This window comes from Fusarium oxysporum, chromosome I (assembly GCF_013085055.1).
Source record: "Fusarium oxysporum Fo47 chromosome I, complete sequence".
NCBI classification, from domain to species: Eukaryota; Fungi; Ascomycota; class Sordariomycetes; order Hypocreales; family Nectriaceae; genus Fusarium; species Fusarium oxysporum.
Genome location: NC_072840.1, coordinates 3,459,100 through 3,479,608, shown reverse-complemented (window position 1 = coordinate 3,479,608; position 20,509 = coordinate 3,459,100). Strand labels below are relative to the sequence as shown.

The 20,509-nt window shown below is 48.4% G+C and overlaps 5 protein-coding genes across 5 annotated transcripts; all 5 read left to right on the top strand.

The window, feature by feature from the left end:
* The first annotated feature begins 93 nt into the window (after nt 1-93).
* FOBCDRAFT_211922 (uncharacterized protein) lies at nt 94-1,222 on the top strand. Its single transcript, XM_031182224.3, has 3 exons — nt 94-372; nt 425-948; nt 1,009-1,222. Exons 1-3 carry the CDS (start codon nt 346-348, stop codon nt 1,100-1,102), a joined length of 645 nt encoding a protein of 214 aa, XP_031042992.1. The 5' UTR covers nt 94-345; the 3' UTR covers nt 1,103-1,222.
* A 994-nt stretch (nt 1,223-2,216) lies between these two features.
* FOBCDRAFT_211916 (sulfate transporter family-domain-containing protein) lies at nt 2,217-6,123 on the top strand. The gene is made up of 5 exons (XM_031182222.3): nt 2,217-2,709; nt 2,769-3,458; nt 3,506-3,648; nt 3,694-4,240; nt 4,296-6,123. The coding sequence occupies exons 1-5, from the start codon at nt 2,484-2,486 to the stop codon at nt 5,936-5,938; spliced, it is 3,249 nt and encodes a 1,082-aa protein (XP_031042990.2). The 5' UTR covers nt 2,217-2,483; the 3' UTR covers nt 5,939-6,123.
* On the top strand, nt 6,118-7,710 carry FOBCDRAFT_211915 (serine-threonine protein kinase 19-domain-containing protein). The gene has a single exon (XM_031182221.3). It carries the CDS (start codon nt 6,346-6,348, stop codon nt 7,438-7,440), a length of 1,095 nt encoding a protein of 364 aa, XP_031042989.2. The 5' UTR covers nt 6,118-6,345; the 3' UTR covers nt 7,441-7,710.
* A 5,272-nt stretch (nt 7,711-12,982) lies between these two features.
* Nucleotides 12,983-16,098, top strand: FOBCDRAFT_4989 (kinesin motor domain-containing protein). The gene is made up of 2 exons (XM_031182220.3): nt 12,983-13,769; nt 13,815-16,098. The coding sequence occupies exons 1-2, from the start codon at nt 12,989-12,991 to the stop codon at nt 15,914-15,916; spliced, it is 2,883 nt and encodes a 960-aa protein (XP_031042988.3). The 5' UTR covers nt 12,983-12,988; the 3' UTR covers nt 15,917-16,098.
* A 2,551-nt stretch (nt 16,099-18,649) lies between these two features.
* FOBCDRAFT_283877 (uncharacterized protein) lies at nt 18,650-20,504 on the top strand (the record flags this gene model as incomplete). The annotated part of the gene is made up of 1 exon (XM_031182217.3): nt 18,650-20,504. A coding segment is annotated over one exon (1,837 nt), but the record flags the coding sequence as incomplete, so codon positions are not given.
* Between the last annotated feature and the right edge of the window lie 5 nt (nt 20,505-20,509).

Sequence of the window (20,509 nt, the reverse complement as noted above, 5' to 3'; positions counted from 1 at the left end):
TCAGGTCCCTATCTAATGGTAATGTGAGGGGTCTCAATGGAAGTTGCAACTACCTAACTAGGTACTGAATCGTATCGCTTTAAGCCATATTATGGCGGGGTAAAATTCGACTTGTCGCGCGTGTCCATGCAGTTCGCTAGTCGCGGTCAACTGTCCCTACGTTACCAACGCGACATAACATTTCTTCTATTCAAAACAAAAGTGAAGATGTCATTGCCTGGAACATAGTTCGGTCTGGCAGTCCTCGATCATCCTCCATCACTTCCCTTACTTGATTAATGCGAAGGACACGAGAACAGCTTAACAGGATACCCGACACGCTCATAGACCTGGACCAGCTGCATCATGTATGGAGATTTGGGCAACAAGCTGGTATTCTTTTTGTCAATATACTCCTGACATAGATCTGACATATAGACGACAGGTCCAACACGCCAAAAGAACCCAAAATCTGACCCATCTACCACCTTACCAGACCGAAATTGTCCGAGCGGTGGCACGAGAAGTGAGAGACCTGGACAAAGATGTAGCAGAACTTCTTGAGCCGTTTCAAGGCTCATTTGATCCAAGCGCCGACCAAGATGTTGCTTGCACTCTGCTAGTAAATCACCTTTCGATGCGAAGGAACAAGCGTTGCTTGCTCGCGTACCACCGGACACGGACAGACAAGCTTGAAGAATTGGTATGGAATGGATCAGACGTGGTAGATCTGTCTGGGCAACAAGTACGGGATCCTGCGAGTGCTTCCGGTGCGGGCGGTAGTGATGCATCAAAGAGTAGTCTAAGCCCCCAAGAGGAGGAATATGTCAGACAGTACAGCGACCTGTTGGCAGCCTACAAGGGGCAATGGACAGACATCGACCTTACGGGGAGCCTAGAGCCGCCACGAGACCTGTTCATCGATGTGCGAGTTCTCAAGGATGCAGGTGAAATCCAAACAGAGTACGGGTGAGTTGCGCAATATCAACATCACTTGCGCCTCATGCGATGAACTGACCATGGAATCAGGGCTATAACATTGACCAAGAACAGTCAGTTTTATGTACGACAAGGGGACGTCGAGAGACTCATTGCACAGGGATATTTGTATAAGCTTGGATGAGAGAAAGCGGGGTCTGAACAAGTGATAGGGAGCTTGATGGTGGTCGCATATTATTTCTAGTATTATACCCTGCGTCATGAATATTGATAAGATCGCATGTCAATTTATCGCGTTTATTCATGCTCTTTTCCCGTAAACATCAATTCGTTAACTCGTAGCTTAATGTAGTACGTAAGCTACAGAGGGCATCGACTTTCCAATACATTGGTCCAGGCTAGTTCATCGCTTGTCAATGGATAATCTCTTCCGCAATGCTTGCCCCTCAAAGTTGTAGTGATGGTGGAACCTCAAGACATCATATGTTTGGTGAGGAGATACACACAACCTCAGGACAACCAAATGTGATACGTCCTAAGATCTACTTGATTCCATGGAAAAGAGGCAGTTGGCCCAATGCCTTAAGTTTCTTCTTGTTGATAATGCTCAAGCAAAGTATTAGTATTGTAAAATAGATGCATGACATGACTTGGTGTCTCAGAGCAACATGAGATGTAGATAACCCTGCAAACTCTTAATCATGACTAGATAATAGACAGACGCACAGATAGGAATAGATCCTCATTGACAAGAGGATACTCACGTAAACACGAAACCTGTTACCTAACCATTGGCGTCTTATCATTTCTCACCTCAACATCCCCTTGCGCTAACCAACTCGGCCCGTCCGGCGAGTCTCGGCGGCCGTTACGACCAAGTTTGACATGTTTTTAGGCCGTGGCGATTGTTAGTGGGTTCTCGGTCAGTCTTAGCGGATCTTTCGCCCATGCAGAAAAAAAAAGCTGCAGGACATGCAGTTCATGGCTCATGACAAGGATTCCAGAACACATACTTCTGCTGTATGCGAAGATCAAGTCTGATTCTAGTAGTATCAGAGCATCACTATAATGAGAGATTAAGAAAAATCTGTCATATTTAAGCCGCTAATTTGTTGGCCGGTGACAGCAAAGCTGAGCTTTTACGTGTTTTTCATGTATTTGTTGCCCTTTGATAGCCCATAAACTGACTGGTTGTGAAAACTCAATGCGGGCGTATGAGCCTAGGTTTGATAGTGTCATGATACGACCCACATGGCTTTGATCGCCCTGGCCATTCAGTTGCGCTACGCTGCGTTGCGTCGGGTTGCAGTTGGCATTCGTCACTCCATTCCCTACCAAATCCTCGCCATCTCTCTTTATCGTGAAAGCTTCACTTGGAATGTTTATTGTCTCGCTCATTATTGTCTGAGTTTCCCTTGTTTTTGGACTCCGGAGGGGAAGCAGAAAAGAAAAGAAACATTGAAAGATAATCGACCGTCGACCTTGTGTATCGCTCATGCGACAGCGTTGAAGTGAGCTGCAACCCGCGCTCATAAGTGCCTTTGCGGCCGCCTAAAATCGATACGATGTCGTCGCCGCTCATTTTTACACCGTGGAGGAGAAGAGCTTTGAGTGCTGCTTCACAATCGGAAAGCGAGCAAGCTCAATTGCAGCGCGACGAGCTTTCAACTTCTCCCGTTCAGCACGGCCATAGTCCCCATGTCCCAATTGCTGCAAGACCGTCCTCTAGCTCTGCAGCTCATAGAGAACCTATCAGATCTTTCATCCATGGTTCTGTGCGAGACGGCTTAGGTATGTTACATCCCATTCTTCCGTCTGCCCGCATTTTCGGCTGATTCCTCCATCTACAGCACCAATTGATAGTGTTCAGAACGCTTTATCTGTTCGGCAGGATACTGCAGAGCTTGCGAATTATTTGCTCTCCGACCCGAAGACACAGCAGAGCTCGACCGTTCTCCAACGTGCAAGGGTTTCTTACCAGGACTCAATTGACTCGGAGGCTATCGACGACTCATCTACGGCCGACAACACCCGCTCCTCCAAAACAATCCTTGAAGTTTCCGAGCCGCCGTCTCCAGAGGGTCGCGATGACGATACTGACGCGGATGCGGGACCGTCCGTACTGGCAAACCTCCTAAAGCGATCTCCTCCCCAGTCGATTGCGCCAAACCAACCACAAGTCGAGGATGAGGAGCCAAACGGTGACGCATGTCGACCGGAGGGGGAGCAACCTCGAGTTGCACACGCAGAGGATGCTACGGAGCAGACCCCTCTACTCACACGGATAACATCCGCTGGCCGAAGGTCCTACTCTGACCTCGAGGGTCAAAAGCCTCAGACTAAACGACCATGGTTTAGTGGTCTTGTGGAAGTCGGCAATAAAATGGAAGAAAGGGTTTCCCAAGGAGTGGCCATCGCCATCAACCCCAAGAAGTGGGATCGTCATGCGCTTTGGAATAATGCGGTCCTGACACCAACTTCATGTTTACCTGCCGTTGCTGTTGGTCTGCTGCTCAATATCCTGGATGCTCTATCATATGGTATGTTTTGTAGTTCGAAGTCCATGCATGACATCTAACAAGCCTAGGAATGATCCTCTTCCCTTTAGGAAAGCCAATTTTTTCTCACCTGGGATCCGCTGGAATTTCTGTTTTCTATGTTAGCACTATTGTTTCGCAAATAACATTCTCATCTGGTAGTATCTTTAAGGGTGCCGTTGGTTCAGAGCTGGTCAGTCGCACCCCTAAGTTAATTAATGCCTGCTAACCATCCTAGATTGAAGTGGTTCCGTTCTTTCATAATATGGCTACAAAGATCACTGATATTGTTGGGGAAGATAATCCTGATGCCGTGATCGCCACCACAATTGTGTCATTTTCCGTCAGTGCCATGATGACAGGTCTCGTCTTCTATTTGATGGGACGATTTAAAGTCGGTTACATGGTGGGATTTATTCCCAGGCATATTCTCATTGGCTGTATTGGAGGTGTTGGTTGGTTCCTGATCGCAACTGGGTTCGAGGTTTCTGCTCGACTAGATGGCAGCCTCCAGTACAACCTCGACACTCTCAAACAGCTCTCAGACCCGGCCACCGTCCCTCTCTGGGTTGTCCCCTTAGTTCTCGCCATTGTTCTCTTTTATGGCCAGTCTAAGATCACATCCAAATTCTTCCTCCCCCTATTTATTCTCGCGATCCCCCTCATCTTCTATTTCTTTGTCCTTGCCTTGGATTCTTTGGACGTTGATGTACTACGCGACCATGGCTGGATCTTTGAGGGACCTCCCTCCGGGGAGCCATGGTGGTACTTCTACACCCTTTACAGTGAGTCCAATGCCTCCTCCCCTGTTTTCACTACCAGGCTAACCATTTGTTTCAGAGTTCAAACTTGTACGCTGGGATGCAGTCATCGAATGTGTGCCTGCTATGCTTGCATTGACATTCTTTGGCATTTTGCATGTCCCGATCAACGTCCCTGCCTTAGCCCTAAACTGCGGCGAGGATCATGCTGATCTTGATAAGGAGCTAAGATTGCATGGCTACTCCAACTTCTTGTCCGGTTGTTTTGGTAGTATTCAAAATTACTTGGTCTATGCAAACACAGTTTTCTTTATGCGGTCTGGAGGTAATAGCCGGCTTGCAGGTTATATGCTGGCCGCAGCAACGTTTGGTGTCATGGTCATTGGTCCATCACTCATTGGTTTCATCCCAGTTATGATGGTGGGCACTCTGATCTATGATCTAGGGTTCGAGCTGCTGCTTGAAGCTCTTTGGCTTCCACGGAAGAAACTCAAGCTGGCAGAGTATCTGACTGTTGTGGTAATTGTTCTTGTCATGGGCATTCATGACTTTGTCGTTGGTATCGGAGTTGGCATACTATTGGCATTTGTTTCCTTGGTCCTACAGACCTCTCGTGTGTCGGCCATTCGTGGAAACTACTCTGGAGATATTGTTTCCTCCACTGTGCGACGAAATCCTTCTCAGCATCATTACTTGCATGAGGTCGGCCGACAGATTTATATCATAAAACTTACAGGCTATCTCTTCTTTGGGACCATCGTCAGCGTTGAGGCAAAGATTCGGGGCCTCTTGGAGGACAGCACATTCACTAAGCAGCCCATCAAGTTCTTGATTCTTGACATGTGGCACGTTACTGGACTCGACTATTCCGCCGGTGAGGCTTTCAACACCATCAGCCGCTTACTTGATAACAAGGATGTCGTCCTCGTTTTGAGTGGCGTGGACTCGGAAACTCAACTTGGTCGCAACCTACGAGCTGTCGGACTTGGAAACGATGGTATCGAGGTCATGATGTTGCCAAATCTGAACTCTGCTCTTGAGAGCTGCGAAAATGAACTCCTGAAAACTCTGTACGCCAGACAGGAAGAGATGAACTCCCTGAGACGTATATCGGCACACTCAGCGCAGAATCTGGACGTGCCTTCCAACAAATCATCTGGTTTCTCCTCCTTCGATCCACCTTTCAATTCACCGCGTCGTACTCACCTTGCTGAGGCCGCTCGCGATGCTTTGAGCAGCGTGGAAGTACAACGTCCGAAGAAGTGGCAAAGTTTCAAGGAGCCCCTCCGTCTTATGCTCCAGGTCTTCCAAGGCTTGAGTGACAAGAACGAGGACTTTTGGTTTCCAGCAGCCTCTTACTTCTCTCGGCGTGAGATAACTGCTGGAACTGTTCTGTTCCGACGTGGAGAGCCAGCCAATGGGTTCTACCTCGTGGAACGTGGTATTGTACGTGCTGAGTATGATCTTCCTCAGGGCTGGCTTTGCGAGAGTATCGTGGCTGGAACAACCCTCGGCGAGCTGCCTTTCTTCTCCGAAACAGATCGAACTGCAACTGCTGTCGTGGAGCGTGACTGTGTGGTTTGGCTGATGGATCGAGACCAGTGGGACAGAATCCAGAAGAAGGAACCAGAAATTGGAAGAGAGCTGCTAAAGATATCACTGAAGCTGACAAGCGAGAGGATGAGTGCTATCACTTCATACATACTGACAACAGCGGGTTGAGTTCAAGTGGCCCATAATATGTATAAATTAATAGCTATTGGTTTCTTGCATGAAGTCTGACAAGACGGGAGTGAAAAGATCAGTATGCACGAAACTTGAAGCGTTAGTCAGCCACCTCGGTGTAGGGTATTTTTTTGTTCAGCAGTTGGATAGGCATCAATTTGATTTGCACATTGAAACTCTGACAGTCTTTGAGTTTTCTTGTCTTGTGACTGTCTAGAATTTTGTTTCGATGGGTCCCTGATCCTTCCTTTCAAATGAGCCTTTCGCCAGAGTGCGAGAGTCGAGTCTTCAAGTTCTCCACCAATTCGCCACCCGAATCAAAGGGCGTATGACATTGAACAAGAATTACTTGTTCAGATATTATATTTGACAACATCTCTGCCATCAACACCTAGTCCACCAACATGCCACAAACCATAAGGTCTATACTCGGCAAGTCAGGTCGAATTACCAAACCTCTAAAGACATCACCGCCCTCTCGTAAACGTTCTGACACAACCCCGCGAAGACCGACCCTCAAGTCCAAGCATCAAGACAAAGATCTATTCCATGATAAACTCGACGACATAGGCCTGACAAAGATTTTGGAGGAAGAACTTACATTACGAGATGTCGTCCAAGCGATGCGATACATCCGTGCTCGGATGTACAGTCCCGTGCCTCAAACAGGTTTCAGCTCAACACGAACTGCTGAGATTCTTAACTACCGCGCGACTACGGCACCTCTCGTTACAGTAGGCCATCTCAATGCTATTCTTAGTTCACCAGGAAAAGTTGAACGGGAACTTGCAGAATTGGCGACAAATGGCATAGTGCGGAGAGTGAGAGTTGAGAGACGTGGTGGAGGAGGTGAAGCCTTGATAGAGATGACGGACTACAATGAGATGCTAGACAAAGCATCACTACATGAGGAGACGAGGAAATCATTCAGGGCATTTCTGAAAGAGAACCCAACTACGCAGATATTATATAAGGGTGCACTGGAAAACACACAGGCCGACGAACTTGTTCGTGCAGGCTTTCTTACAAGCTCAACACCTTCAACACCAGAAAGTACTCTCGATATTCGGCCAGAAAACCGAACGACACTGACATCGATACACCATGTCTCACGCTTTGCATCAGGCACAGCCTCTGCCGTGGGCGGCCATAATGCCATTCATCTTGCTGGCGGCGGTGGAGGCGCCCCAACACTTACACGCTCATCCTCAACACCATCTGGCCTCCGAATATCAGTCCCAGGTCATGGCCGACATTTGAAGCTGGCGACCGCTACCGTGGACTGGGTGCGAGACGCCCTACGGCGAACGCGTTGGGGGGAAGGGCCAGAGAGCTGGTTAAAGGAGCGCTTCGAAGGTGGTGGACTCTATGGACCGCGTTGGAAGGAGTTCTGGGGAGTTGAATGGTCCTGGGTCTTAGGAGAAGCCGTAGGGCTAGGCGTTGTGGAAGTCTTTGAGACGGGAAGCGTAGGAAGAGGAGTGAGAGCATTGGGAGGTTGACACGAAGCGTCAAATAGTACACGGCATTGTTTTTCGATTTTCAGTTTGTTGGCGCATGAGACTATGGTGTTACTCGTGGAAAGCTTATTCTGAGACTCATTTGTACCTATGCTTCAAGCAAAGATGACAACGAACTTCTGTGATGCATCAAAGGGGGGAGACACACTCTGTTTTAATAGATCTAGACTCAAGTCATAAACATAGGCTTTCCAATCGAATCACCTACCAACAGCAACGAGGCCGACTGAATATGCGCTGCAATATGCGACCCGCAATAGAACATATAAGTCTTCTACAGTTATTGCTGACGCCTCAATATGAGCAGGGTACTTATACGACCATGCATGAAGCCCGCACACATTGAGACATCCGATTGGAGTGGAAAGGCTTCCAAGTGTGACAGTTGTGATTGAATTGTGATCCGACTGTGATAGGGAACGCTTGACAGGCATTGAATCTAATACTGACACTCTGCCTAGGCGAGTGCAAGGGTAGGTGTTCGTCAAACAGTGTTCGGGGTTTTGGACTCTTCGTCTGTCCATACTTTATGATAGAATACATACTAAGAAAGATTTCTGCTTTCGCGATGCGTCAAACAACATAAACTCCTGCCGTCGTTCGAAGCGCAACTCCGTCGGGTTTTCGGCTATTTTTATATATGTTTTCAAGGAAGGAGGATAAGAAAGCGACGAGTTGGCGATCAAGCCGGCCAGCATATGCATATTCATCTGAACCCCGGAATGTATACATACTTTGCTCTCCGTACCCGAGAGCTCGTTCGTTGGAAGAGAAAGCTTGGTGTCTTCATGTCTTTTCTAGGATTGATTCCAAAGCTTAAAGTCATCAGGCATGAGCTGCCCATTCGTTATCGAGCTTTGAACTGGGGTTGTCATATGGGAATATCGAGACAAGCGAGGGGATTTCACCTGATGTGGCTTAGGCATGAAAGACAAAAGCAAGACAATGTCAGATCAGACCAGGCCAGACTTTTAACGAGAAAGAAAAGGGAAGAGTCTGCATATGCAATGTTGATCTTGAGTGGACACGATCACTAGCGAGTCTGACGCAGTCATCCAGACTGGCATGTTCATGGAGTAGCAAGTTGTAGATGGACTGGGTCTAGCCAATTCTGTCTCGACAACCATCTGAGGTGGTGGCATTAGGTATCAGCACATTATCATCAATGTTCACTTATTGTTCATTGGTAACAAATCATCATGCATATGCAGTTGATCAAAATCGCAGGAGCTCAGATGTCAGCTTTTAGAGAGCATATTGCGAAGTACTAGGAAATTATCTCCACAGAACAGACCAATGCGATGTTCAACCGGGGATTAAAGTGATAATCCACGTACCATCGAGATTTTATGATAGGCGGAGAAGACCCTCGTGGTACCAGGAGCGAGATGAGCCTTAAGTGAGCGATTCGTTACAACGGGTGCAACGGCCGTCAAAGAACCGTTGATGGTGGAACCCTGAAAGCAAGTGGACGAGGCTGTCACATCGGAAGGATAGGTAAAGCGAGAATACCCCTGCAAGTGTGCATGTTTTTATCCTATGGACAGGCTTGACAACATGTTAGTCGGGCATATGTAGTAAGTCCGTAAGAATCGCATTTTCAGCTGATCGGCAGGACTATCACTATCCACCATTGATGTTCAAGCAACATGCTACCGATGTGACAAGTATGTGCAGCTAGAAATGGGTTGTAATTCTGTGATAAAGTTTAGTCCTATCTATAGGTCTACGACGATTTACCAAAAGCTTGTGGCTCAACCACAACCGCGCTATCAGTTATGGAGCATTGGGGCCCCGGTGAACCGTGAAAGGGGCACAGACAGGGTCCCTTGAAGCCTTTTGATGAGCCATGCAAACTGGAAGACCACAGGCCAGGGGTTTATAAATTGCATTTTATGGTATCTGATGTTCAGACCAATAATGGGCGAGCCTGTCGAAATGCCATAGAGTTTGCTCCCACAACATCGGGACAGGGCAAAAGCTGAAGACTGCTGACGGAATGCGCCATCCCAGTGAGAATGTTTCTTTCCAATTTCACACCGTTATTTTGTTTGAGTATGATTTGGAACCCTCCCATCTGGTATCCGAGTTTGGGACTGTTGCGATCTGATGTAGCATCTAGTCTCGTGTTGTTCGATGAGACCTGCGCGCAAGGGGCTGTATTCATGATCAACGCTTTTGAGCTGCAAACCATTGACCAACACCCATAAGTTTCCTTGTCTATAGGATAGGTTATAAGCTGGGCAGTGGGGGCATTCTCGGCAAGGGTCTCATTATTGAGACACTCCGCTCCATGGAATTTGCAAATCTTGAATGAAGGGTCCCGCTGTGGGAGGCGTATGCAGGTACAGTACTACAGTATGTACTGTACTCCGCTGTACGTGAGGATCATTGGCTCTCCTCGTGGACAACCCAAGACTGAACGGATCTCCCCAATGCATGCTTTGCATGAGTAATAATAAAACACTACAGGAGACGAGTCGAGAAAGACGACACTCATCACCGTCTGATGTGGGATCTGCCACATCCGAGGATGCCTTTCTTGGTAGGTGTCATCGTCGTTGATACGATCGAATTTCGAGGCAGCTGGTAATAGCGCTCCGCCAACAAGGAGCAAAAAATATTGCAAAGGGTCCAATCCTTACACGGAAAGGGGCGACCGGCTGTTATGACCAACTTGAGGCTAAGCTGCCGCGCTGGGTTGGGAGCAGGTCAATGATGCCCTTGAAGGTTGGCAGGGGAGCAAGTCGAGCTGCAAGGAGTCGACGCTCATTGAGAAGTTGAGACAACGACGCTTGGGCAATCTACTATGTACGCCTTAGATTAGTACTTAGATATCCATATAGTTACGGATACATATGCATATATATGCAAAGGAGGGAGCATTGCTGTGCGCCGTGTTAAGACAAGGCCAAGGAAAAGGCTTGGAATTCTAAGTGATGGAGAATTTTCAGCTCAAGAGCAAGGAGCTGGATATGAAACATGAAAGTTTACTGATCAACATCAGTGCTCGTGAGCCAAACACCCTTGGGCAAGATGCCAAGCTAGGCGCAATTGTTGCGTTCATTAGGTACCATTAGTACCTCGCTGCTCTATAAACTCAGTACCTAGTACCTAGCTCCACTACCTACTAACATAGAGTATGATGATGTTCGAAACAAACCTCCATTTCTGGACCAAGTTTTGCTATTCTAACCAGGCACAAGCGGTAGTACCTGCGTTAGCTGTTTGAGGTTGCTCGGGTGCCGGGAGCTAAATCACAGGTGCCGTAGCTTCCTCGCAAGGACCCAATGGAGGGGGAAGTGGGTGATTTCAGAAGCTCCCTTCAGGCTACAGCTCGGTCGGTACATGACTGTCGGCGCGATCGACGACGCAGTTACCCGACGAACTTGTGGGTTGTTCTTTTGTTAATAGGGGCAACTTCCGGGCCGTCCTTTAGTATCTTACTTGGCGCATGCTATTGCATTAGTAGAAGAATCTTATGTGAGGGAAAAGGTTCACATTCGAGTCCATGTATAACAATTGGATGGACCTTCTTTTGACGGGAAGAGGGGAGCCAGGGATATCAGTTCTGAGATTGAACCGTGTTCCCTGGATTTTTACAGTCTTCACAGCAGCATTATGATAGTCAGCCTGCTGGATGGTACAATGATATTTTCTTTTCTGTCTTCCAGTCTAACCACAATGGTCGTAGGTTACAAGACCAGCCGGGGAAGATATCCTCAAGCGTCCAGGCAAGACACTCTGGTTGGCTCGTCCCATAAAGTTGAGCTCATTATCTTGACTGGGGGACTTTTTAGACCGTGCACCCCGGGCCAATCGAGTTTTTAGCATGCAATGTTACTCGACGACGTGACCTGGGCTTGCATATCGTAATTACAGTCCTTGTTCTAGTATTGCAGCGGTATCCTCGAAGCCCTTGCGGTAACAGGATGCATGCTCACATACAATCTAGATGCATTCAGAGGCCTCAGAAGACACCATGTCTGGGATCTCATCCGCGATAAACATTGACTGATTATTCAAACAAACATTGCTAGCCATAGATCCATAGGCTCCAAGGTTTACTGAACACCCCCACGCTAGTGCTGTCGGCGCTTCAGTTGGAACGCATCGGTCCTCAACTTAGTGCACCAGTCCTCTAAGATCCCAAGTGCTTCAGGTGCTTAAGCGGGCCGTTTTCAGCCCAGGCACATTGAGGTAGGCTTCTCATCATCCACCTTTCTACCGCGTTCATCATTTTCTGGATCGGGCTCTCTTTCACTCTCTTCATTTCCATTCTGTGGGAGTCATATGTCTCTTTTCTTATTGCTCTTGTCTGATAACCTTTTCCCAAGACTCTCCCTTGTCTCTATTCTATACGTCACGCCACTCATACCCTCACTTTCTTCTCTGTGCTTGCGCCGCGCTTGTGGTGGGACTGCATTAGAACCTCCATCCCAGTTGTCTAGCCATTTACCTCCACCCCAAACTCAACTGACCTCGACGGCTTCTTTCCATTCTTTTCTCCCCACATCAACACTGGTCTGGGCAAGGCAAAGACGGCACCTCACGCGGTAATCTCAGCTGTATATGTGTCTGTGTCATGCATACACGATATTACTGAAACCGATCCTCCTTTTGCCCTTGTTCTTCTCAGCTGCGAACATCGACGCCAGACTCCATTTATCACTCGCTTCCGCGCCAATACTGTCTGCTAGCTCTCGAATCAAGACTCGGTCCACGATCTCCAGTTCGCAGTCGACTGCCCGCTTTGTCCCGGTCTTGGTCTGTGACTTTTTCCGGTCTCGATTGTTGCAACCCAAGAGGTCAGAAGCTGGCATCGTCACCGTGCTCAACCAAGGCTACCCGCCGCGCTAGTCGAGGTACACTAACGTTAGCCTTGCTTGTCCTTGTTCTCTGTGGTTTGCTTTTTATCAAGGGTAAGGGTTCACTTCCTCTCCTGTTGCGTTGCTACTTCGAAGACAGCACCTGGAACACTCTCTCATATGCTACCCCCCTTTCCATTTCAATCCTCCCCTCAAAGAATTCAACGGCCGAGTTCGTTGCTGGCGGTTTTATTCTACTTTGAAAATTGCTTCTTTCCAATATCGATCCCTTTCTTTCATTGTGCTGGCTAGAGCTAGAATCTCTACACTATTATGCAGTATTGCGTCGTCCCTTCTCAGGTCACTGACAATACACAGCCAAATCGATACCACTTTTGAGAGACATACATCCGATTCCGCGCAGCTTCCCGCGTTCCACCGATCTATTACTCCCTTGATCAACCAAACTAGACCATCCTTACGAAGGATTAGAATCCACACGTTTTGCGACATTCTTCTGATATTACATTCGACGCTCAAACCTTCGAGGGTGACATTAATCGAGCGAAGCCGTCCGACCTTGATTTCCAGTTTACTTTGTTAATGGACCGACCGGCCTTTCAGGACGCCTAAAAAGCCACTGCACCAGGCCTCCGATTTCGAGCCTGCGCGCATTCGAATCCTTGTATTGCTTTTTTTTGCACATTCGATTTCAAGTTACAATGACGACAACGTTGCCGCGCCCGTCTCGGCCTTCAGTTGGGCCTCCCAATATGGCACTGCCGGCCCTACCAGTGAGCAAGACGCGCAAGAGTACAGGAAATATCCCTTCGCCCACAGCCTCGATCAGATCAGCCCCAGGCACCCCCAGATCCGGTCTTCGAACGCCATCGACAATGAGCCTGGCCCCCCCAGGCCCAGCACCGTCAGCCGCACTCCCACAGCCAAGGACTGGCTCAGGTGTTAATGGTCCCGGAAAGACTCTCCGCAAGAGTGTCAGCATCAACTCTTTCCCACAACCACCCAGGGGAGACACACGTTCAAGCAGCGGCGTTCCGCCTAGTCCAAGGGCCGTAGACAAACCCCGATCGACAAGGAAGCCCTCAAAAGCCGCGAAGGAATCCATGTACAGCACGATTAGTTCGAGCACACCAAGCTTCCTTAATGGTAGCGGGGAAGGAAAGTCAATTACGAGTGTACGCATGTCAGACGGCTTGATCAGTGTTGCGTCACCACCTCAAAGTCGTAGTTCTTCAGCACAAGATTCATACTCGACATCAGCTACGACATATGATGACCCCGCGGAAGGATCGGGCCAGAAATCCGATGCCTCAACTGACAAGCGAGCATCCAAACATGATGGCAAGGGGAATGTCGTTGTAAGTGTCAGGGTTCGGCCAGACGCTAACGGAAACAACGGGAGCCCTGAGGGTGAGTGGATGGTCGATGGGCGCAAGTCGCTCATCTCATTCAGAGGGAAGGATGGTGGTGACCATTACTACGGTATGCACTCAAGCAAATGAAGTCCTGCCTAGACTGACATTTTAGACAATGTTTTCACGACACATGACAATAACTCTAGAGTATACGACCATATTGCAAAACGGCTAGTCCGACGGGTTATGGAGGGTTACCATGGTACTGTCTTTGCGTACGGTATGACCGGTACCGGAAAGACATTTTCTATGCAAGGAACCGCTTCATCACCAGGCGTGATTCCCCTTGCTATCACCGATATCTTTTCATACATCCGAGAAACGCCATCACGGGAATTTTTGCTGCGAGTCAGCTACCTGGAGATTTACAATGAAAAAATCCATGATTTATTAAGTATGCCCATTGCGAATGGCGTTGGAGGGGGTGCACAGCAAGAAGAGATTAAGCTCCGTGAAGACAGCAAGCGCGGTGTGTATGCTACCCCGCTGAAGGAGGAGATTGTTCAGAGCCCTACACAGCTGCTGCGAGTCATTGCACGAGGTGACCAAGCTCGAAGAACCGCTAGCACCCAGTTCAACGCTCGGAGTTCACGAAGCCATGCAGTCGTTCAAATCGTCGTGGAGTCTCGGGAGAGAATACCAGGTGTTTCAGTTGCGGGCGACGGTAAGCGGTCTGGCCTTTTGCCTGGTGGCGTGCGAGTGTCAACACTCAGCTTAATCGACCTTGCTGGCTCCGAGAAGGCTGCTGAATCTAAAGAGCGTAGACAAGAAGGTGCTCATATTAACAAGAGTCTGCTCACCCTGGGCACAGTTATTTCAAAACTTTCAGAGTGGAAGGAAAAAGAAGCAAAGGGTACAGATAAGGAAGGGAAGCATCTTCCATATCGCGATAGCAAACTCACTCGGCTGCTGCAGGGAGCTTTATCTGGGAATTCTCTAGTGAGTATTCTTTGCACGATTCAGATCGGAGCCGGGAATAGCGCGGCCTTGGCCAACAATCACACCCTGGAAACAATCAATACCCTCAAATTTGCCTCGAGAGCCAAGAATAATATCGTCAGCCATGCAAAGAAGGCCGAGGAAGCCCTTGGAGCTGGTGGCGAAGGCGGAGCTCGAGTTCTGCTTGAGCGTTATCGCATGGAAATCTCGGAATTGCGCCAGCAACTTGAGTCGCAGGCAAAAAAGAACAAGGGGGAAGTGGTGGAGGAAGAAAAGATACACAACGAAGAGGAAGAAAAGGCCAGAGAAGCTGAGGCTGCAGAGCGACATGAGGAGCAAATTCTTGAGATGCAACTCGCCCGGACAGCCCTGAAGGAACGAATCGACCATCTGAACCGCCTCATTCTCAGCTCAAAGTCCATCGGTGTCAATTCGAATGGGTCAATAAGCTCTCTCGGTCAATATGCCCGGTTTTCTCAGTTCTCGCAGATATCTTTGCCGGCATCAATTCGCTCGTCAGTTGCTACTTCTGTGGGTGGCAAACCACTGATGGAACGCACATCATCTATGACATCGGCATCTTCGACCATCGGCCGTCGCTCTAGTGGTGGACAGAAGATCGGAGATGAAGTTGCAGATGTTGAAGATGATAGTGCAGGCGAATTTGGTGACGGTACAGCATCCTTGACGGCTCAGAATCGTGCCCTACAAGCCGATCTTGCAGACAAGAATCGATATATTGCGACATTAGAAAAGCGTCTTCTTCAAGCACGTCGCGCGAGCTCTAGTCGGGCATCCGTCGGTTTTGCGGCCCCAAACAAAGCTATTATGGTCGGAGAAGATCACAGCGTATCTGCTGCCTTGAGGGAAAAAGACTCCGAGATAGCAGATCTTCGAGCAAGACTCGACGATAAGGATAGAATGTTGGCCGCTTTGAGAAGTGCAGCACGGTCACGCGACACAGCCGAAGCAACTGTTGAGCCTCGTTCTCCACCTCCTCAACAAGAGGCGCACCTCGACGTATCTAGCGGCGCGAAGCCAGTGGAGGTAGAAAAGAAGCGAACCCGAGGCGTTGACGAGATGAATAATCTTTTGGACGAGATGCTGCAAGATCGGGTTGAGAGAGGCCAGGTGGTACGTGGTAAGCGAGGTAGCGTACGCCTGGCGGGTGGACAGAAGATGGACTCCTTAGCAGAACCCAACTTTGAGCCTTTACGACGAACTCCCACACCAAATCCCCCTGAGGAGCGGAAAGATTTGTCGGCAGAGGCATAGAAGATGATACAAAGTCGAGGAATTCATTTTATCGCCCCCTATCTGGAGTAAACCGGGTCGGAGACTTATTGAGCATACAGGCGTTTAAGGAAATTGGCATTGTTTCTTGCGGGAAAAAGGGGGTTTATTTGCGTTATACCCGATTATACTTTCTTTTGTCGCTGAGCGAGAGAAAAGGGAAACGGAAGGATCAAGAAGACATTCCGCCCTTGGCTCATGCAAGCGGCCGCATTTTATGTTTGTTTCAGGGACTTGGTGAGAAACAGCGAACCTTAGAGCCCGTTTGTGTTTTGCGAACAATTTTCTTTGTGCCAGGAAGCGGGCGACATCCTTTTTGACAGGACATTGTTACCTTCGTTTTACTTTATTCTTTGGGGGAAGAGAGCTTAGTTATGTACTTATACCATGATGAGTTGAGAGTGGGAGATTTGACAGCAACATCAGGATGCAGCACTTGGCTGCTGCAGTGAGTTAATGATGGGGAACGAGAAAACATGAGACAGAGATAAGAATGAAGGAATTTTGAGATTCGGGCTTCAATAACGATGAGAGATGTATGTGACATGTAAGTTAATGTGTAAGGTTGTGTGTGATCAGAGCCCTGCAAGATACCAACTTAGTTGTGATATGCTTTAAAGATGCATTGAAACACCGGCTTCCAGAGCCCTGAGGTCACTAGAACAACAAAGCAACCTGATAAGGCACATCGCATTAAATCTTTTATTGCCCAAGGCTTCATAGTGGCATGACTATCAAGTCAGGCAACCTCACACAATCCTCGTGCTGGGACCCGAGATTGTTTCTCATACAAACATAAAACACGAGGAGAAAGAAGCTTCCGGTAGCTTGCACGGCATATCGTTTCTATCAACTTCCGTTCCCAATTTGTCATGATCGGTTTACTCAGCCCCATGAAGGATGTGTCTTCGAAACATCGGGGAGCTTCTCTGTTTCTTGTTGTATGATTGAAACATGAAGCCCAAGATATTCGATTAGTTCTTGTCTTTGGTGTGGCCCTTTAGATTATCACCAGCAGGAAGTTGAATGGGTCCGAGAATAACTCTTTCTTATTGGCTTTGGCCGTTTGAAGCTCCTTAATCTGAAACAGGTCTGAAATTAGCGAAAACCCGAGAAACCCCGGCATTTTTTGCTTTGCCTCCTCTACCCCTGTCAAAGACGGGCAAGGGGCTGTACCTTGCAGAAGCGCGGACTAGGGTGGGAGGCTCTCGGACCTCGTAAGAGCTGCTTAGCTGGTGACAATGTTTGTCAAGGACCGAAGAATCCGCGAATGAAAAGGCTGAAGGTGCTTTGAGCTAAAGTGTCACGTAGGAAGAGTAGCATAACCGCTTCGGCTGTTAACCACCACATCCCGTTGACAGCTTTTGTCTGGCGATTGATGGGCCGCCAGCAAGCCCATCGCCATTCCATCCCCTCAATGCTTGCGTGAAGCGCCGCCACATAGTTGGCTGTCTCCCAAGCATCTGTAACAGCTCTCAGCTTAAACGGCGCAAGATCTGTCGGCCCATGTGATGATCGTCGGCAACCGGAACACGATATGTTTCCTGTTGATTTTATGATGACATGGCGGGAAGCACTTTTGTGCACAGCATATTGTTCCCCTGCCTGCGTAATCAGTCTGAGGCAAATCATCGTCAAACCCTGGCGTTCCTTCGTTCGCTGTTTTTGAAGAACCCCACGCAGTGTGACACGACTGTCGGACTAAGCTTAGCTTGCGATGCTTCATCTTTCAACGGTCTGAGGAACGGGATGCTATACAGTTTGATGAGTATGGAGGTGGTAAGATTTGAAGGAACATTTACCAAACCAAACCACACCTTATCCTACTGCTTACATTTTGACTTCCAAGGAAAGTGTAAAGCTCCCTTCTGTTGGAACATGTACATAGTACTTAGCATAATGTAGGTAAGGTAGCCATGCTTTTGTACATTGCCTAAGGTACCTTATGCCTCCCTAATCTGATGTTTTATCCGTGCTCAAAGTATCCCGCAGCAGGTGTTGCTTCGGAGTTGCTTCCCATCCAGGGTACTCCCTGTCGTGGGCCGAGCCCCATCCGGTCTTCGTCTTCTTTTCAAGTCGATGATCCGAAGGATTTCATATCCTCAACGTCTGAAATCTAGAACTCTTGTTACCCTTTCTTTGTGCCCCACGGGGATCTTTCTTCTTCTCTTGTTCTTTGCAGTGCAGGTCGAAGGCTTGATGTCTATCGCAACTTGAGCTCTTATTCGATTCGTTACACATTCCTTACCTTGCATTCTATTTTTGTCTTATTCTGAACATTTGGCCGCTCGCCCATTCAGGTTTCGATTCTACTACTTATCTTCGGATATATATCACTGCCTTGTGCGTGTAACTGGAAGGACGACTTCAACGGCTGGCTTCCCTATAGGTCTACCAAAGCCAGATGAAGAACTTCCACTGAGACGTCCGTTTGTTTATAGGGATCGAAAACGTCCCGTTTGAGAGCACTTGCGATTACCATTAAAGAAATACGGGTGGTTTTTTTCTTGTGTTACACAAACAGGCAAAGCAAAGTAAACTGTCATAGGCCTTCCTTTCAACTCAATCCGCTCTGTTCGACCTGGTTTGTCGTCCACCGGATCCTTCGTCGTTACATTCGCAGTTCCAGAGTAACAGTTTTGGGTTCTCGACTGGCAACTCTATTATCATATTGCTTGATTCTCCCGCATTACGTTCATTTTCATACAATTCCATGATGTCTGGTCCAACTCAATCAAAGATGCTGGTCGTGCCGCCAGCACTGAACTTGCGCCGAGCTAGCTCTTACAACGCCCAAGATCGTGGGCCTATTTCATCAACTTCGTCCCGTTTCAATTTCAACCACCTATTCTTTTCACCGCCTGCTTCCCCAGCACTTCCAGCTCTGGTACCTCGACCTCCAAAGAGGACCTCGAGCCAGATCTTGGTCGCTCGACCGAGCCGAGTCTTTCGACGACTTTTCCTTCTCGGTATCTTGCTCTCAATCACATACCTTGTGGCATTGGCTTTTCAGAATCCAGATGCCATCCCAGCGGCAGTCTGGCCTTATTTTGGACAAGAGGAGTTTGAGATGGTCGGCCAAGATGCCTTTCCAGACTTCCCCACGCCCATTCTTATCAACGACAACAAGGGTCGCTCGAAGTGGACCGTCTTTATACCACCAAACGGGGACTTCCCCTTGACTATGGACCAATATGCAGAGATGGGCAGCCAGTGTCGAGAGGTTTCGTCCCGGGCAAGAGATATTCATCACAAGGCCCCAATCACCGAAAAGGCCATCATCAACTATGATGCTAGAGATGAATACTATATCGACGTGTATGATGCTGAGAGATCAGGCCTTCTAGCACCCTACAAAGGCATTCGTGCCAAAAATAAGGGCAAATTTGTTGGGGTGGATAAAAAGCACTTGAAGCATAAGCCGGTGTGCGAAAGCACCATGACTTTTGTTTTGGAATCCTCAGATGCTGGCCTTGGGAACACACTCATGATGCTGTGGACCTTTTATGGACTAGCAAAGCAACTCGACCGTGAGTTCTTCATTGTGGATAAACGTTGGGCCTACGGACCCTGGACCGAGATTTTCGAAGCTCCTCCTGTCCCTGACTGTCGTCCTCCTCCTCGACACCACATGGTTCCTTGTCCTTTTCAAGCTCGCCACTTGGTCGTTTCCTCCGCGACAGCTAAGGAGGTGTTCCCGGCGTTGCTGGCCCAAAACCATCGAGTTGCAGGAACCGAAGATGGATTGCGGGATCTCTTCGAACTGGCTCGTATTGGATATGAGGATCTATTTATCTTGAGTGATGAGGATCAGGCTTATGTCGATGAGCGTGTGACTGCAATTCAAGCAAAAGCCAACACTGAGGGCAGTCTCATGGCGCATATACCTATCATTGGGCTTCACGTTCGTCATGGTGACCAGCATCCACTCGAATTTCAATATCGCGATACCTATATCCCGGCTGATGTCTACCTTAAACAAGTCATCCGTTATGTGGACGAATACTACAACATGACAGGAACGGAAGATAACACACAACGCCGACATATCACTCTCCTGGCTTCGGACGACCCCACAGTTCATGAGGAGCCTGAGTTTTCTCATACCATTCTTTCCCAAGATCGAATTCGTTTAGCTTCAAAAGGTGCGATTGCCCGCGCAAGTGGCAATCATCATTCGCTAAATAACTTTGTTGAGAATACGTTTGGTTGGGAGGGCGGTTTCTTTGCTCCCCTTTTCTGGAATCTTGGTGTTGAAAGCAAGAATAATGCGGCTGAAGCACCAGCAGGAGTGAATGTCGATGGCGTGAATGAAGAAGCCAGACATATGGCACCGCCTTCTGAAGAAACGCTCCGACTCCGTAGTCTCGTCGGTCGAGCGTATATGATGGATCTAGCCGTTCTCTCGGAGTCAAGCGATAAGATTGTTTGCACCGTGAGTGCTTCAGGGTGCCGCCTACTGGCCGTGATGATGGGATGGGAGGATAGCATGGAGAATGGGGGCTGGCATAACGTTGATGGAACCTATGGTTGGGCAGGGATCGACTGGTGAGGTAAAGGCAAATTTTCTCTCTT

Bases quoted from the DNA above. Each gene is read 5' to 3' on its own strand.
- FOBCDRAFT_211922 (XM_031182224.3), top strand. From the start codon at position 346: ATGTATGGAGATTTGGGCAACAAGCTG. The intron at 373-424 runs GTATTCTTTTTG...TATAGACGACAG, and splicing joins GAGATTTGGGCAACAAGCTG to GTCCAACACGCCAAAAGAAC. The intron at 949-1,008 runs GTGAGTTGCGCA...CCATGGAATCAG, and splicing joins GAAATCCAAACAGAGTACGG to GGCTATAACATTGACCAAGA.
- FOBCDRAFT_4989 (XM_031182220.3), top strand. From the start codon at position 12,989: ATGACGACAACGTTGCCGCGCCCGTCTCGGCCTTCAGTTGGGCCTCCC. The intron at 13,770-13,814 runs GTATGCACTCAA...CTGACATTTTAG, and splicing joins TGGTGGTGACCATTACTACG to ACAATGTTTTCACGACACAT.
- FOBCDRAFT_211916 (XM_031182222.3), top strand. From the start codon at position 2,484: ATGTCGTCGCCGCTCATTTTTACACCGTGGAGGAGAAGAGCTTTGAGT. The intron at 2,710-2,768 runs GTATGTTACATC...CTCCATCTACAG, and splicing joins TTCTGTGCGAGACGGCTTAG to CACCAATTGATAGTGTTCAG. The intron at 4,241-4,295 runs GTGAGTCCAATG...CATTTGTTTCAG, and splicing joins GTACTTCTACACCCTTTACA to AGTTCAAACTTGTACGCTGG.
- FOBCDRAFT_211915 (XM_031182221.3), top strand. From the start codon at position 6,346: ATGCCACAAACCATAAGGTCTATACTCGGCAAGTCAGGTCGAATTACC.